The sequence below is a fragment of the Myotis daubentonii genome, chromosome 7, assembly GCF_963259705.1.
Source record: "Myotis daubentonii chromosome 7, mMyoDau2.1, whole genome shotgun sequence".
NCBI lineage: Eukaryota > Metazoa > Chordata > Mammalia > Chiroptera > Vespertilionidae > Myotis > Myotis daubentonii.
Window position 1 is genome coordinate 36,132,292 of NC_081846.1, and position 17,326 is coordinate 36,149,617.

Consider the following 17,326-nt stretch of genomic DNA (forward strand, 5'->3'; position numbering starts at 1 on the left):
AGATGGAGGGCAGAGGAAGGGAGCCTCAGTGAGCCATCCATCTGACACCCTCCACCCAGGGAAGGAGGTTGGGCCAGGTGTGAGGCTGCCCAGCCCTCCAGCCCTAGAAGTGGCCTGTCCCTGACACCACACCTGGCCTGACACCTCACCCCGAAGCACACCTCCCAGACAGACGTCTGTCAAATCCTGGCTGCCCTGCCAGGCAGTCCAAGGCCCAACACCCCCCTGCCCCCACCCCAGCCCTCCCTGCTCATGTTACCTGTGGTGAACCTCGGTTTGCTGGGGGGCTCCTGCACAGACATGGGGAAGGTGGCAGACGCTGGGGAGGACTGTGCCCGGGACAGAGGCCGGTGGCCACCGAAGGACACAGGGATGCCAGCGGCCTCCATGGAGGCTTGGTAGTTCCTCAGCTGGTGGATCCGCTGCTGTTCCAGCAGGAGCGCTTGCTACGGGGAAACATGTTTTGTTGCTTCAAAGAAACCTTACACCCCTAAGGGCTCTGCATGTACTTTTCTCATGTATCGTTCATCCCTCTGCCCGCCTCCCCTCCACCCACTCACCATCGTGCCATGCACGGTGGCACCTGGATGGACACTGAGGATGGCCACCAGGTGCCCCAGCAGCCTGCAGGCAGCCCTCCTGGTCGACTCTGTTGTCTTGGTTTTGACCAAGAGCACTTGCTCTGCATGCCAGAAACCTGGGCAGAAAAGCCCACTGCAGAAGAGAAATGCTAATTCTACTTCATTTGCCACCATCTCCCTGTCCTGGCCCCTCACTGTCTCATGCCCTCACTTGATGACAGGAATGACTGCTGAAGCAAGGAAAGATGTGAGCCATCAGGTTCCTGACACCCAGGGCCCAAGCAGCTGGGGTGACAGGGCCGGGAGGGTGTGGCTGTGCCTCTGAGGAGGTAGGCACCTACATGAATAATCCCAGGACTGATAGCCATCTTTCAGGAAAAAACAAAAAACAAACAAACAAAAAAACAGAGTAGAAAGGGGTGAATTAAACACATACATCCATGAAAAGTCTCCCCCACCCCCTCCCCCCCCCAAAAAAATGCTGTTTCTGTGTGAAGAATGGCTTCTGTAAGAGCACAAATGCGACCAGGATCTAAAGCCTAAAAGCCAGCAGGTCTCTGACCTCTCTCCCCGTCTTTACTGCTGGCCAGTGGAGATATAAAGGAGGACTCTGGAAGGGGCTGTGGAGGCTGCTGGGACAGAGAGGCTCCAACCCAGGGCTGCAGTGCAGGTGAAGTGCTAGGTCTGTGGAGCATGGGCCACTCAGCCAGGGCCCGAGGGAGACAGACCCCGATGGGACGCTGTGGACAGGCTGAGGTGTGTGTCCTGTGGGAGGTAGAGTAGAGCCACAGGGAGCGAAGGGCGGGGATGACGTTGCGGCCAGCCCCGCCCTGCCCAAGGAGCTGCTGATATCCAGGCCACCCTGGGACAGCAAAGGAAGGAATGGGTCCACATCCTACTTTATAAGCTGAGGTGCCAGAGAAAGTAGAGCCTGCCAAATCCTCCGCAAATCGTGCCTTAGTTTTCATGTATAAATCTTGTCATTCTGGAAGGTCTGTTTTCCTAGCCCCTGGGGGAGGGGCAGGCACACTGCAGGCTGGGGGGCAGGGAAGAGCCCTGAGATGCTGGGAGGACCTGAGCAGGAGGCTCCCCTGGATCCTGAAGGATTCACACCCAGCTTCACGGCCACCTACAACCAACCAGCCCTCTTCCCAGGACAGGTTTTCCAAAAACTCAGATACAGTGTCTCACGTTTACATCTGCAAATTGCTACTTGCACCACTGAGTTTCCCTGATGAGGACCTCTGCTAATTATTCTCCAAAGAACATAGAAAATTAGTGTTTTTAATGACTGCCTCAAGCTTTGAGTACAACAAGGCTATTTTTCCTAAATAAATGCTGATGGCTTTATCATCTACAAGATATTTACCCTAAAAATTTACATAAGTACTTTCCAATCTCATATCCGGTACTAATAACACAATGAATTCCAGTTATAATAAGAAATCTGCTTCCTTCATAACTCCGAGACCTACACAGATGAGGGAATGAAGCCCTGTGGGGTCCTGTTGGCCAGGACAGCCAGCCAGGCACTCCTACTGCTGGAGCTGCACAGCAGAAGACAAGGTTCCTTTGGTTGGAACCTCTCTATTTTCATTAAGTGCCATTTCCACTGCACTTTGCAGAGCAGTGGCTTAGTGCCTGGGTGCTAAGAACTTGGCCTGAGAAATGCGAGATGGTCCCCCTCTGAATGAGAAACAGAAAAAGCACTATACAAGCAGCCAGCTGCAGGGCCCCCCATGAAACCCAGAAGGGGTGAAGGCTGTGGCCTGCCGCCCAGAGGCCTCTAGAGAAATCTAAGGTCCTGTGTGTCACAGGTGGCGTCTTTCTTGGTGCTGCTGGGGGAGGTGGGGGAGCTGCAGAGGGCCACATGCCTGGGCTGTCAGAGATCAGTGGTGCACAACTGTGGATGGCTAGAGTATCTAGTGGAGAGAGGGGAGGGGACGAGCCAGGGCCTGCACCCTGGACAGAGCTCTGTTGCTGGAGGACAAGATCCGACTCCACTTTGAGAGTGCCCTTTGACTCTCACGTGCAGTTCATTAGGAGTAAGCAACCTTCTTGGTGGCACTTGGGCCTCTTAACACGAGGTTCTGACTTGCTGCCTGCCTGGCTGACCTAGTGTTTCGTTGACTTGGCAGTTTTATTTTTACTGTAAATTAATAAATCATTCATCAGATATATTCACCAGTCTCTTGTGAGTTTGGTTATTGTGTGCCAGTGCCCAGAACCCTTACTGGCTCTGGGCACCTGGCTGGCACTACTTTTCTGGATCTGCAAGGCTGGCCACTGTTGTCTCCTCAGGCCCCAAAGGCCCTGCCTACCTTTTTGATCAACTAAAAATTAATCTCCCTCCCTGGACCTTTAGTGATTATGCTGATCCTATTAACACTTGGCTTTATGTTTATCACAGCCTATATACCTGAAAGAAAACCATCCCTTGGGAGTCTGGGCCAACACTGGCTGGAAAGTAGGTGCATAAATGCCCACAGTGGACAAATGGCCAGTATGTCTAGATACAGCTCACGTAAACAGACATAGAACCTCAGCCACCTCCCAAACCACTAGAGAGTGATGGGTGAAGACCTGGCCTGGCAGGAGTGGAAGGAAGAGGCCCTTCAGTTTCCACTGCCCACTGGAAATGTGGGCCACTGTCCCTTGCCTCCTGCACCACCCAGCTCCAGCCCACTTTCCCCTTCCCTGTCCACCTTCTCTCGCCCTGCCCACCCCGCCCTCATGGTCACCTGTCTGAAGAGCAGCTCTTGCTCCGTGGGCTGGCGCTGGCTAGGGTCCACTTCCCGAGGTGGCTCTGCCTCCTCGTCGTCACTCTCCAAGGGCTCCTGTTTCACCTGCACTCCAGTCAGCTCCTGGGTCTCCTTCTGCCCAGAGAGCCGGTCTAGGTAGGGCTCCTCCAGGAGGGCCTGGTGCTCACGGAGCTCCTCCTCTGTCTCCTCGGGGTGGCTCTCAGGCTGCCGGGCTGGCTCGCTGGGTTTGGGGATAATCTACAGAGGTGAAGGGTGAAGTCAGAGTGACCCAAGGTGACTGAGGTCATCAGAAAGGAATGGTGCATCAGAAAGTCTTCATCTCAGAAACAAAGGGATAGAGGACTCGGAGCGAGGGGTGAGTTAAGGCCAACAGGCACCAGGCTAGCACCAGGCTGGTCACCTATGCAGAACATGGGCGCTGTCCGCGGTGCTGAGAAGTAACATCAAGGCTCCAGGCAGGGAAGGAAGCAGACCTGCAATTGGTTTATGAAACTGTGTTTGTGCCAAGCAAGAGAACACAATGACAGAGGTGTCAACCCACCTCTGCACCTGGATGAGAAGGGAAGAGGACAATGTCCCCTTCTCCACTGTCACAGCTTCTGAGAGGGACATTGCCTGCTTTCTTCCACCCTCAGCCCTTTTCTGTGTCCATCTGTCTGAGAAATCCCTTTTCTGTGTCCATCCTAGTATAACTGAGGTCCTGACCAGAAAGGGCACTGGGGCGGTTACCTGCATCTGCTCCTCCTCCTCCTGGGCTTCTCTGCCAGCTGACCAGGCCCCAGAGCCCCCAGCCCCATCCCACTTCCTGCTCTCCACCCTCAGGCCTGAAAAGCTCCCATGTCATGAACTTTGACCTACAGACCATAGGCATGAGAGGCTGTGTTTTCTTAAAGGGGGTTCACACCCCTGCCTGTGCCACAGGTAGGTCCTAACAGTCAAACTGAGAATGGGGCACTGGGAGTGACACTTTGGGCCTCAGCCAGGCTGGGGTGGAAGGCCAGAAGAGGGGCTGGGTCCAGAAAGAGGAGTGGAAGGCTGCAGCAGGGCTGGCTCCTCATGCAGGTATGGACAGAGGCTGGCAACTGCCTAGAAGGATGCAGCTGGCCAGGAGGGAAGGGCAGGGAGTATAATGGCTCAGAGAGGCTAAAATTCAAATGCCACATGAAAAGGGGATCCAAGTCAGGGTTTAGGACCAGCTCAGGACTGGAGATAGCTGTCAGGAAGAACCGAGCAGTCAGGAAGTTGAAATGCAGAAGCTCATGCAAGGCTCACAGAGACTCGTACTGAGGACAGAGAAGCCACACACACAAAGGGAAACACAGAGAACAGGCCAGAGGCCAGGAGAGGAAGAGGGGTCCACCCGTTCGCTGCCCTGGGGAGGAGGACTAGAGGGTCCCGACTACCTGCAGGCTCAGAGTCAGCTCTGGGATGTTACGAGGAGGCATATAGGCCACCTGCTCCGAGGTGCCCTTCCACAAGCTCAATGAAGATGGCTGTGGGAAGCATCTGCACCAAGTAGGAGCGGGTGTGGGGGAAACAGGGGTCTGTGGCCACCTCGGGGTGACCCGAGGATGACCCCAAAGGGAGGTAATTTGGATGCTAGGGTAACCCAGGGCCAATTCTAGGCCATTTGGGAGGCCCAGCTCTGATGTGGGTGTTTCTGCAGACACAGAGCTCTGGTCCCTCCCTGAGGGAGGCCAGGGAAAAGTAAATGAGGAATGGAGGACCCAGCCAGGGCCCCAGTGCTTGCCTGAGGAAGCTATTTGAGAAAACAGAGCATTAATACTGAAGAGTTAGGAGAGCGGCCACGGGTACATGTACTCAGAGGACAGGATACTCCAATCCTGACTTTCTTCCAACGTTTTCTTCTAAATTTCAAAACTAGAGAAAACTTTCAAAAATCGTTAAGAAATCCCATACACCCTTCTCCTATAGATGGAAGGACACAGGGATGAGGCAGAGGTCAACCTCTCCTCTGCTGACCTACTTGAGGGCTACCAGTGGCCGTGAGACGCAATCCAGCAAATGTGTCAGCCTTCCTCTGCCCTTCTCCACAGAACCCTGGGAATCACCCACTTGGGAGTCTCACTGATAGGCTTAGTGACTGTCAGCTGTGCTGTAGACCACACAAATATTCAAGTTCCCTAAGTTGTCTGATAATGTCACTTATAGCCTTTCCTGGTCCAAATCGGGTCCAGCTACAGATCACGTGTATGTTTAGGTGACCTGTCCGAAGTTGCCATGTCTGAAGCATTCAACCAGTGTCTGTAAAGGGCCCCTGGATGTGGTAAGGGATCATCCCCTCTGGTATCTGGGGCAGGTGCTGACACAGTTGGGCAGACTCCCTGTGGGGCAGGTGGGCTTCCAGCTGTGGTCAGTGTGCCTCCTGTGGGCCGCACTCCATCCTCTGTCACATGCTGCTTTTGGGCTGAATGTTTAGTCTCACCGGTTCCAGTGAATGGCCTGGGCAACCTTTCCAGGTGATGGGCTCTGTGGAGTCTCTTCCTTCCTCCTGCAGCTTCACTCTTATGGAGCCTCTGAGGGCACACCCCTTCTCCCATTCCCCCCAGGCCTGGCAGGTGGATGGGTGGCAGCTCTGGGTCATCGAAGGGGAGGAGAAAGGAGCTGGTAGATGGCAAAGGCCCAGCGGCAGCTCTTCCTGGAGAAGCCAGGCAGAGGGGACACAAAGCAGCCTGCTCATAGCAGATGTCCAGGACTTCCTCTGCCATCCTCTCAGCTTCCTTGGGAAGTGAGGCATCCAAGCAGAGCCTGCCAGGCCCTCCAGAGGAGTTAGGACATTCAGAGCTTCCATGACAGCCCAGCTCCCTGGAGCTCACCTCACATCCCGAGTTTGGCCTGAGGACTGAGGGTGCCTAGGAGGGATGTCGCCAGGGCAGTGGCACGTGGATTGCATCAGAAGCCTCCCTGTGATGCAGAGGTGTCACAGGACTGCGAGGGTCTCCGCTCAGCAGTGATGCAGGAGCTTGTGCGGCCAGCCTCCTTGGGCCGAGGTCACTGTCTGGCCCCCTGTCACTGACATGCAGCTCTGCTTCCCACTGGCCGGGCCATACGGCAGAGCCAGCAGCAGGAGGGGCAGTAGCAGGCAAACATGCTGGAGGAAACACTGGCAGAGAATCGGCAGCAAACTGGACGAACAAGTCAGCTCTTTGTCTCCTAGTGGCCTTTGGACCTTAGGAGCCCTAATTTATCAATTACATGAGAACAAATGCAACTCCAAATTAGAGCAACACATTTTCTAAAAGCCAGACTGGAGTTCAGAGCCAAAGCCAACTGGTAAGCAGCCCATTTTTAAAGACTACTGGCCATGCTCATAATTAGACCACACAAATAAACAAGACCCAGTTTTCATATTCAATATTGGGAAGGTCAGATGAAAGGAAAATGCATCCAACCCAGCTCTACAGGATTTGGGCTCATGTGGAATTCAGCAACCACAGACAAAACTGCTGTCACAGCAAAGCCAGCTTTTCCAGTTGTCAAGGTGCCTTAAGAATTCTCTTCTAACAGAGAAAAGGCATTTCTGCCCCTGTACACGCTGCTCACCTTACACAGACCACACCTGAGGCCATTCTCAGACGCTCCCAGACGCACAAGACTGGCTTCACTTCAGCTTCAGAGCTGGAAGCCCCAATCCCTTTGATGGCAAGCATTCTCCTAAAAGTCCCTTCACCCAGCAAACTTTATTAAACACACTGCGTGCAAGGCCACGGGCATCCACAATGAGGCTGACGCACCACTGGATAGGAGTGCTGGGCACCCACACGGAGGCCCACATACTGCTGGAGAGTAGTGGTCATCGCCCGGTGAACCCAGCCAGCTCCTAGATCCATCTTTCCTGCCTCATAGACTTTCTTAGCCAATGGGCCATTCTCTGGAAACCACAGCAGCCCCGTTGGGCTGCTCAAAGTGTAGCAACTGGGAAGGGCTGATCTCTCTCCAAGGGTGACATCCTTGAAGAGGCTGCCCACTGAGGCTGAATGACAGCAGGCCATGCATGGAAGGTCACCACCCCTATGCACAGGGCACAGGGCTGCAGGGAGGGAGCCCTGCCAGGCTCTGGGCTCTAGTGCCCTCAGGTAATGAGGCCTAGGAACAGCCTGCTCCAAGACAAAGGGCAGAGACATCAGCGCCAGACAGTGCCAGATACGAGCTTGGCTCCCTGAGCGCCGGGAGAAGTGTATAAACATGTCAGTCACCTGTCGTTCCCACCGTCAGTCAGTCAGTCATGTAGTAGAATCAGGGAGATTACCCAGCTTCCAAGTCACTCTGTTCAGGAACATATCACCTATGAATAGGTGTTTCCTGTCTTCAAAGCCTCCTAACCTGCCACTCAGATAATGACATAACAAAACCAAGAAGCCAAACTGGCATCAGGTGGAGAAATGTCAAGTTCCCACACAGTGAGGAGTCCCTTTCCTGTCCAATCAGGGCTGGGCTCAGGGCCTGCCCACTGCTGACTGCTTTGTCCAGCCTGGCTGGGAGAGCCTGTGGGGTGGGGGCTCTGTGGGTGGGGTGGGGTGGGAGCCTATTTCCTAGTGCCTGGTAGGTAGAGGGGTCTGGGCTTGGCTGCCCTGGGCAGCTGGCCATTTAGGAGTGAACGTCCCTCAGCCCTGTCAGGGCAAACACACTGGGGTGGACTGGGGCTATGTGGCCACCACCTCCACCTGTGAACCCTGTGGGGGCTGAGCCGGACTCAGTGGAGGAGCAGCCCCAAAATACATGATGGCATTTCAACAAGCAACACTCTTGACAAAACCACACCAGCACCCGCTCTTGGCAGGCACCGTGCCAGGTACCTGGGTCGACCAGGGTACACAGACCGCATCCTTGTGGGCTGACATGCCACCAGGGAACACAGATAGGAATATGAGATGTGAGAAATGGGTGTAGTCACTGCAGACGGGAGGGTGGGCGGTAACAGGATGGGGCTGGAAGGCAGTTCTAACTGAGGTGGGGGACTCATGAGTGATGTTCAGGCCAAGACTCCGAGGAGCAAACCTAGGGAGCGTGGAGTGGGAAAATGCTTCTTCTTTGAAGATTAGTCTCCGTGCCCAAAACCCAACTGGGCTGGGAATGCTGGCAGACAGAGGAGCGGGGCTAGCTGCACCTAGCGCCACGGCCCCGGAGAGGTGATCTTCTCTCCTCTTGCTCCATCTTCACACTCATGTGGACCCTTCCAGGTCTTGTTCCTGACCCCCCTCGCCCCCTCCACCCTTTCATTCCTCAGGGAGGCAGAGACAAGAGTCTAACTGTGTGTATCGGGTAGAGGATCAATGACTGAGGTCTCTCTGAAAGAGGGAACGCGACCAGATGAGCTTTCCCAGGAAAGAGACATGTTGAGAATCAAGTTTGTTAATCCCCAAATCTGCTAGTTCCCCTCAGAAAACACCAAATCTGCCTTCTCTTACCTCATCCACTTCTTTCTTAGCAGCTTTGAGAGGTAACTCACGTACCAGAGTTCACACTTTCGAACTGTGTAAGTCACTAGTTATTTGTATATTAACAGAGTTGTGCAACCATCACGTCTCTAACTCAGAACACTTTCCATCACCTCAGAAAGAAACGCCATTCCCACTGGCAGTCATGCCCCTGCCACTCCCCACCCCGCCTAGGGTGCCCATCGATCACCAAACTGCCTGCCCGTCTGATGTTCTACCCACATTGAATCATACGTGTGGGCTTTTCTGTCTGGCTTCTCTCCCTCAGCACCATGTTGTCAGGGCTGAGTGATACACCATGGCCTGTCTGTGCCCTTTCTGTTTGACTGTCATCTGGGCTGTCCTGCTGTTGGTGTGCAAGCCCTTGTTTAGACCTATGTTGTCAACTCTCTTGGGCACAGGCCTAGCAGTGGGCCTGCTGGGTCCCATGGTAACTCTGTTAACCTTTTGAGGAAATGCTGGACTGTCTTCCACAGGTTCATCTCATTCTTTACTATTAAAAGATGCTTTCTTTCAAATGTTGGTATTTGAAAAACGTTTTACTCAAAGTTGCTCTTTTCCTATTTTACTCACTAGAGAGCAACACCACCCTTTCCCACCACTTCCTGCTGAGAGTGGCGTCGCCGTGACTCTAGGGACTGTACAGGTGTGCAGGCCTCTGTGAGCTGGCCTGGGTGTAGCCCTCTAGAGGATGTTATTCCAATGGACAAGTATACTGCAAGGGTAGAGTCATCCGGACATGTGCTTCTGGGGACTTCAGGCCACTGTAAAGTTGGGGACTTCCTGTTTTGTGTTTGCTTAAAGATAAATATGCTTGAGAAAAAAGTCTTGCCTGGCTGGCATGGCTAAGTGGTTGAGCATCAATCTATGGACTAGGAGGTCACGGTTCAATTCCCTATCAGGGCATATGCCCAGGTTGTAGGCTCGATCCTCCTGTGGGGAGTGCAGGAAGCAGCCAATCAATAATTCTCTCATCACTGATGTTTCGATTTCTTTCTTTCTCCCTTCCTCACTGAAATCAATAAAAACATATTTAAAAAGAAAAAAGTGTTGGCTGAGTGGAATTTACCATGCAGTGATGCGAACACTTCACATGCATAATACTGACCAGGGACTCAGGAACTGGCCCTGCCCACTCCAGTCATCCCCCAGCACGGGTAATTCCCCCAAGTTCCAGCTGCACACAAGCCCGTCCTTGCCGAGCGTGGGGAAGCCTGAGACCCACTATTTCTCCTGTGGCCCTCGGCCGTTCAAGGTCAGAAAGGGGCAGCTGCCAGATGGCAAAGCTGAGGAAAGAGCTAACAGACGTGAGGCCGTGGAGTGCACGGCACAGACCCACCTTGTTCATATGCAGCTGCTGCTGCTGAAACTGTTGCTTGTGTTTCTCCAGAAACTGCTGGTGCTGCTGCTGGATGACCAGGTGCTGTAGGGCCTGGGCGTTTTGGGGCAGCGGTGCCGACTGCGTGCGCCCCAGTGGGCGGTGCTGCCTCAGCTTGTGGATGGAGGGGGACACCCGGTCTGCGCCAACCAGAGACTGTGTGTGCAGGGGCAGGGCGCCCAGGCCTGAAAGATACCAGTCTGAAGATAACATGGAGGAAAAAAGCAGAGGGGAAGAGGAAGAAGAGAGGAGGGGAGAGAGCTGTTGAGTGAATGACAGAGACACCGTGAGCTGCAGCCGCCAGCCCAGGCGCCTCCTCCCTGGAGCCCAGCGGGTATGACTCCAGGCACACACCGAGCATCCTGAGCTGTCACTTGGAGAGTACTGTCTCTGACACCCAGGTTAATGCCATCAACAGGCATTCTGTGCAACAGGTTTCAGAACAGCTTGCCCTGCCAGAGGCAGATTCACAGGTACGAACGCCCCCTCAGAAGGTTCTGATCTGAAGAGCACTGTGGGCAATAAGAGTACCACATGCTGAGCTGAGGAAGGCCACAGTAGCCCTTCCCTGTCACAGAAACTAAGTGTGAGAGAAATAAACTGTCCTCAGGGGTCAAGTTCTTTTAAGGGTCTCTTAAAACACTGATTTCATGCACAAAGGGGGCATTAACACTTACAATCCTGATGGATATGGTCAAAACCTTTCTACAAATTTCTAAAAGGATTTGCCAACGCCCAGGCCCACTGGCTGCCCAGGAGGGTGCTGCGCCCACATCTGCACCTGAGCTAAGTGTTCAGATCCAGAGTCTGAGCTGACAGGATACATCTGGCTGTGTCTGCACTTGAATCTCAGTTTAAATTACAACCTCTCTTGTGAACCAGGAAGTTTAATATTTTTCCTTCTGTAGGCTTTTCCTCCATCTGGTCTTTCTTTTGCAAATTGTTGTTTAGGTCATTGACCATTTTTCCAAGGGTCTATGGGCAAAAAGTTCTAACAAACCCCTTCCCCTGCAACCTGGGTATGTCCCCCTGGCAACCTGAGGTAAACAAACACTAAACATTGCTCAGGCTGAAAATGACCCTGGGTCAAGGATGTCCGCCTGGAAGAAATGGTAAATGAACTGAGCACACCAGCTCCTGCTGCCCTGTGAGCGACCAGAAGGCTAGAATAACCCACCAGGTACCCACACCTGCTCTTATACTGGGCCTTCTTCCCACCTATTCACCTGCGAGTCCCACCTCAGGTCTTAAGCAACGATGCTCATTTCCAGGAAGCCTTCCCTGAAGCTCATCTGCCCCAGCACCCAGCCTCCTGCACACACCCAACTACCAAGCTCTGGGGCCCGTCTCCCAGGGCCTGGCCAGTAGGACACACTGGTCTGAAGGTTTGGTTCGCCGGCCACTCAGTCACTGTGCTCAGCTGGGTGGCCAGGCCAGGCAGTGCCCACGGTTCTGTGTGGAGCTGCAGAAACAAGCCAGGACTCTGCAAACAGTTCCTTCTCGCCTGGAAATGAACCCGATTTCTATGCGCTGCCCTGGCTAGCTGCTCAAACTCAGCCTCTGGGAATACTGGGACTTTGCTCTTTCCAGGAGTAACTGTGTGCAGAGTGCCTAATAATTGAAAACATACTAGCCATAGGGCCTGCGGGGAAGGGGAGACAGCACCCGAGACCCTCCACCTTGCTTGCTCTCTGACCTGGCCAGCCACTCCTCCCACACGGGCCCGTTTCCAGAGCACTTGTGAGTGGAGCTGGTATAACTTGGTCAGTCTGTCCAACGAGATCATCAGCAAGCAGATAGGTCTGTGGGTCGTCCACTTGGGGGGACTCAGATACACTGATATAGGAAACATGCAGTGAGAACTCCTGGGTCCTGCTCAGACACAGCCACCTCAGACACATGGCTCTCACTGGGCTCAGTCACAGGGATATTTACTACGCCTATGCTATCTACTAGGCATTGCAGACTGTGTGGGTGCCGGGAGAGAGAGGATGGCAGAGCTGTAGGAAAATGCAAGGTCTGGGCTCCAGGAAGGAGGCAGGACAGATACAGTGTCCATGGAAGCTGACATAGAATGAGCACATGGAAGCAGGACAGGGGCACAGGAGCTGGCCTCATGGAAAAAGGGGTTTTGGGAAAAGGACAGGGCTTCCAGAATCGCTCTGCAGGCCAGTCAGTGAGGAGTAAAACTGGCTAGTGATGAGCTGTGTGGGAGGAAGAGGCCCAGAGGCCTGGCACAGCGTATCTCCAGCTGAGAGCCCGGGCCTCACTGCAGCCAGCCGCTCAGAGCTTTCTGTGCCATGGAAATGGTCCAGGTTCCCCTGCACCAGCAGCCATAGGAGTATTCGCTATGCCTCACAGGTGACTGAGTGCTTTTAACTTTCAATTTCAATGTTAATAGCCACATGTGGCCAGTGCTCCTGCACTGGACAGCACTATGCTGCACAACAGGGGGACTTCCCGGGCCCTGATGGAAACCTGGTGGCAGCTAGAGGACAGGATAGAAAGGCAGGAAAGCAGTCAGGAGGCATCTTCCCACAGGGCCCACGGGTCGTGGAAGGACACGACCTGAGCCCAGACCAGCCAGTGACTCTAAGGAACCAAGTGCTCGAGAGGGACAAACAAGCATAAAACAGGAAAACCAAACCAAACCCCCGTCTGGACCCGCATGCGCCACATTTGGACTCTGAGGCCTGCCGGCACCTGCATTTCCCACTGAGGTTGGGGGTCAGAGATTTGGAGGTGAAGCTCTAATGTTGCTGTAGATTTTACTTCTGAACAGAGAGAGAGATTCGAGAAGGCAGAAATGAAACTGAGGACGGTTTCCAGATGAGGACGGGCGACCGCAGCCCCCACACGTCTGGCAATCCTTAGTGACTCTGTACACCATCACTGCTATGAAGACTCTATCACAGATTTCCCACTTTTTCCTAAATATAACTGTCCTTTAGATGGGGCACCATTTTAATAAAAATTTACTGCTGATAGAAATTGACTGTCCTCCCAAGTCAGGTCTGTGTTTCTGCCACTTGCTTAGCTTGACCCAGAGGAAGACGCAAACCAGAGGAGCTTCAACCTCCTCTTGAGAGGGCAGGACCTGTAATTGGCATGTCGTCCACACAGTTCTGTGAGGGAGACATGGTGCATCATGTCACATGCCCGGACATGGGGGAAGTGAGGGAAACACAGGGTGGAACAGGCCCCCTTGCCAGTTCTGTGAGCTGGCAAGGCCTGATGCCGTGCAAAGAGCTCACCTGTGACGAGGGGCGTCTGTGTGGGTGGCTGCTCCAGTAAGACCATGTGCTGCAGGAGAGGGTTGTGAGCTGCCCCGCCGTCCCGCTCCAGGGGCGCCGTGCTCAGGTAGGGCGTGAGGTGGGTGCCAGGAAAGAGGGAGAGCCGCTGTTGCAGGGCTGGGAGAGCCAGTCTCTCGGCTTCCTGCTGGCCTGCCGCCCCCTGGAGAGGCACAACTGGTAACGTCTAGGCTACATGCCTGTGACAGCTGCCCCGCACCACACAGACCCTCGGAAGCCTACTTACAGCAGAAGGGCCGGTGGCAGGAAGTCCCAGTGTGATGTTGGGCAAGGATGGCGATGTGTAGAGGGGAAGTGGGGCCACGGAGCCTTCCCGAGTCACCAGTCTGTGTGCCAAGCTGGTCTGGGGACAGAATACAGGACGACCATCACACAGAGTCTGCTCTGGCCAAGTGTGGGCAACCACACCAAGGGGAAGGACAACAGAAAACACTTCTGGGCAGATCATGCCCAGAATATAAAGATGAATTAACAGATTAGAGCATGTAGGTGAGTGTAACATTTCAGAGCAGGCGGCAAGCATAAAAACATAGATTCATGATCCACCAAATTCTCATTTTTATTCAAATTGCTTACTCATGGCAAAACTACAAGAAGAAAACCTAGGAAAATGTATTTTAAAATATATTCTTAGAGTTGGGAATGTCTTTCTAAACATAACATCAGAGGCAGAAACCAAAGAGGGAAATAAAGATGAAAAAAAACCCTTCCATGAAAGGGAAAGAATGGTGATGACAATAGTAGCAAAGTACAGGACAAAGGTTAATATATAGAGCGCTCACAAATCAAAAGCAGGCTCGTTTACACATGGGGCACCAGTTTGGCAGAGGCTTGCGGTTACTTGGAATCTGTTCATGATGTGATGTTAAGTTAGAAAAACAAGTTACAAATCTTACACTTTTTAAAAAGAAGACTTGGACTATTTAAGTGTACAGCAAAAGTGAGGACTAGAAGGGCAGTCAGAAAAGGGTGAGCAGTGAGCAGTCTGCAAGGAGTTGAAGCACTGAGATATTTAACATCTTCTGCTTCTAGAATAAACCTTCTTTGATAAAAAAACATATTCACCAGCACATCCCTGCACAGCAAATGTGCGCCGAGCCAATGAGCAAACCACCAATAGGTGACTTTGCCATGGGACACGAAGGTGGGGGTGGCAGAAGTCTGCAAGATGAAAAATAACGTGAGGGATGAACATCCTGACTTGCTCCCATCCTTCCCACAGTGAACAACATAATCAAGGATGAGAACCATTTCACTTCCAGGGGAAAAGCTGTGGACTGAAAGCTGTTACACGTCACTGACTGCAGCCTTGCCAGCCTGCAGGGACAAGTGCCCACTCTCAGAGTGAACATCTCTGCCTTGCAGATTCCCTAGGTGGCTATGTTGATGGTGTCATATTTTGATGTCATCAAGAAACATACACTTTGTTTCTGTGCTAAAGGCAGAACAGGATGGAATGGCTTTCCTCACGAGGAAGGAAACAGCACGTCTTGTTCCGGAGACTGGCTGCAGCTACCTGTACAGCTACCTGTAGTCACTCATGTAGTCAATGGTACAGTAATGATGAAAGGATGACTGTGAAAGCGCTCTTCCCACACAAAGCAATTTTGTTAGAAGTAAAATACTAACAAGCTATGTTTTAGGGAACATGATTGCGACTGCCAAGGAAACCATGGTTCCACTGAACTGAGATTCTCCAAGAACGAAGAGATGTTCTAATGTTTCCAAGGTTGTAACTTCCTCTTTATAACCAAGGCTATTTTTTTTTTAACCTAAGTTATTTTTAGAAATAAAGCTACCTCAGAATTACTTGGTAGGCTGACTTGCCCGCATTTTCAGTGTCAATGTCTCTGTCAGCTTCTCAGTTCTGCATACGTGCAGGGTTGGGGTTAGAGTGTCTGTGGCACCACCCTGCCAGCCACACCCCAATCATGAGGCACACCCTAGTCACAGGCGTGCCTCAATCACATCTAGCCTTCTGAACTGGATGGAGCCGCTGTCTGTGGCACGGGGAGCCCTGCATCCTCTGTATAAAGGGGGACAGGGTATAGTGAGGCTGAGCTCCACGCCGTCCAGGGGTCCCTTGCCTCCCTCCCACACAAGGATCCTACACAGCCTCTGGACTGGGAAGCCTCTGTGCCTCTCAGGGAACTGTCCAATCCTCAAAAAGGACACCTACATACCCTCACATTTTCTAAGACTACCCTGCCAATCCTTTTAACATTTCTTGTGAACCCTCCTACATCTTCTATTAATTTGCACTAGCTTAATTTACATTAACGTGTGACTTGGAAAAATTAACACATACTTTAAACCAGAACCATGTAAACTCACCCAAATAAGGCATCCCTACAAGATGAAGCATTAGGTACATACCTACCCACCTTTAATAACAATCAGGGCCCAGGACTGCTATTGCCCACATGATGATCCTGACATCTTGTTCCGGAAGCAATTTCTAGGCTGAGCTCTACGCAACTTCAGGCCACACTGAGCTATGACCTGAACACCCAGGAGGACTGTCAAAATGTTCTATAATCTAAATAAGCACTTAAACAGGTAGCTTGAAAAGAAAAGGTCATAAAAGGAGATGTATAAAAGAAAAAGATGAGAAAATGGGGATTAAGCAAATTAAACAGTAATCTTAGTTTCCAAAAATCTGCTTATCAATAGTGTCTAGAACTCTGTCAGCCCTTTGGAAGGGCTGGATTCATTTCTATTTAAGGAGGAAAGTAAAAAGCTATGTCTAATAAAGTATGGCCTCCTGTCAGTTAGAACTGAGAACAGAGAACCCACTCAGTAGAGCTGTCTGGGCACGAAGCAGACGGTGTTTCTGGCTCAGTTTGCCAGACACTCAATGCCGAGGAGGTTCCCCACATGGATCCCCGCCCACATCCCCACTCAGCAAGTGCAAAGTTCTCTGTGGAAGACTGGCCCGCTCGACTCCCTCTCCCCACCAGCATGAGGAGCCGGGGAGAAGCAGGCCCTTGGCTGGACCCTCACCCTAGGTCCCGAGCCTGCACAGGGCTGGGGCAAGATAGGTGCTCCAGAGACACTTGGGGGATAAATGGAGGGAAATGAATGTAAGAGTGGAGGTCCTGGAACCTACTGCTGGATAGTCGCTCGACTCAGGTCTGGGCAAATAATGGCATGACCTGCAGCTGGCCCTGGGGCCCTCCACCTGGCTGAAGAAGCCATCCACCTCTTCTCCTAGGAGGCCCTTCTTCCCTCTCTGCCAACCCCTGCATCTGATGTTCCCTCTAAGTGATCCCAGAACCCTCTCTGTACCCAATCCGTGATGCTGACACCCTAACCACCTCCCATTGTGGCTCCAGCATTCCTGACACAAGTACATGTGCCTTGTTGGCCAACATTTTGAGCTGTGTATCTCTCAATACACCACACGTATTTTTGTTGTTGTTAATACTCACCCGAGGATATTTTTCCATTGATTTTTAGAGAGAGTGTAAGGGAGGGGAAGAGACAGATAGAGGAAACATCGATGTGAGAGAGATTCATCGACTGGTTGCCTTCCGTGTGCATCCCGACCAGGACCGGGGATTAAGCCTGCAACCAAGGTATGTGCCCTTGACCGGAATTAAACCTGGGACTCTTCAGTCTGCAGATTGATGCTCTATCCACTGAGACAAACTGGCTAGAGCCACAAGAAGTTTTTTCATTCCCATCCAGCCAGGATTCCAATGGGCTCCTGTTCCCAACCAGCACACAGAGCCCTGTGCCATGAGGTTACGGGCAGCTGGCACCACTGGCATGTGGTTCATGTGGAGGATGGATCTAATGTGTTCTGAAGAGCCCAGGAGGAAAGAGGGGGTGC

The 17,326-nt window shown here is 52.5% G+C and overlaps 1 protein-coding gene across 19 annotated transcripts in view; it reads right to left on the reverse strand.

The window, feature by feature from the left end:
- Positions 1 to 17,326, reverse strand: part of HDAC4 (histone deacetylase 4) — a 239,045-nt gene that overhangs the window by 44,717 nt on the left and 177,002 nt on the right. For 16 of the 19 annotated variants that reach the window (XR_009453787.1, XM_059703760.1, XM_059703772.1 and 13 more), the window contains 5 exons: positions 13,718 to 13,834; positions 13,435 to 13,633; positions 10,142 to 10,380; positions 3,323 to 3,580; positions 260 to 446 (listed from right to left, as the gene is read on the reverse strand). Coding sequence is in view for 18 of the 19 variants with exons in the window: in XM_059703760.1 (XP_059559743.1) it covers positions 260 to 446; positions 3,323 to 3,580; positions 10,142 to 10,380; positions 13,435 to 13,633; positions 13,718 to 13,834 (1,000 nt within the window). In the remaining variant the exon portion in view is untranslated. The remainder of the gene's footprint in view (positions 1 to 259; positions 447 to 3,322; positions 3,581 to 10,141; positions 10,381 to 13,434; positions 13,634 to 13,717; positions 13,835 to 17,326) is intronic. The other 3 variants (XM_059703768.1, XM_059703765.1, XM_059703758.1) reach the window with 1 other exon arrangement.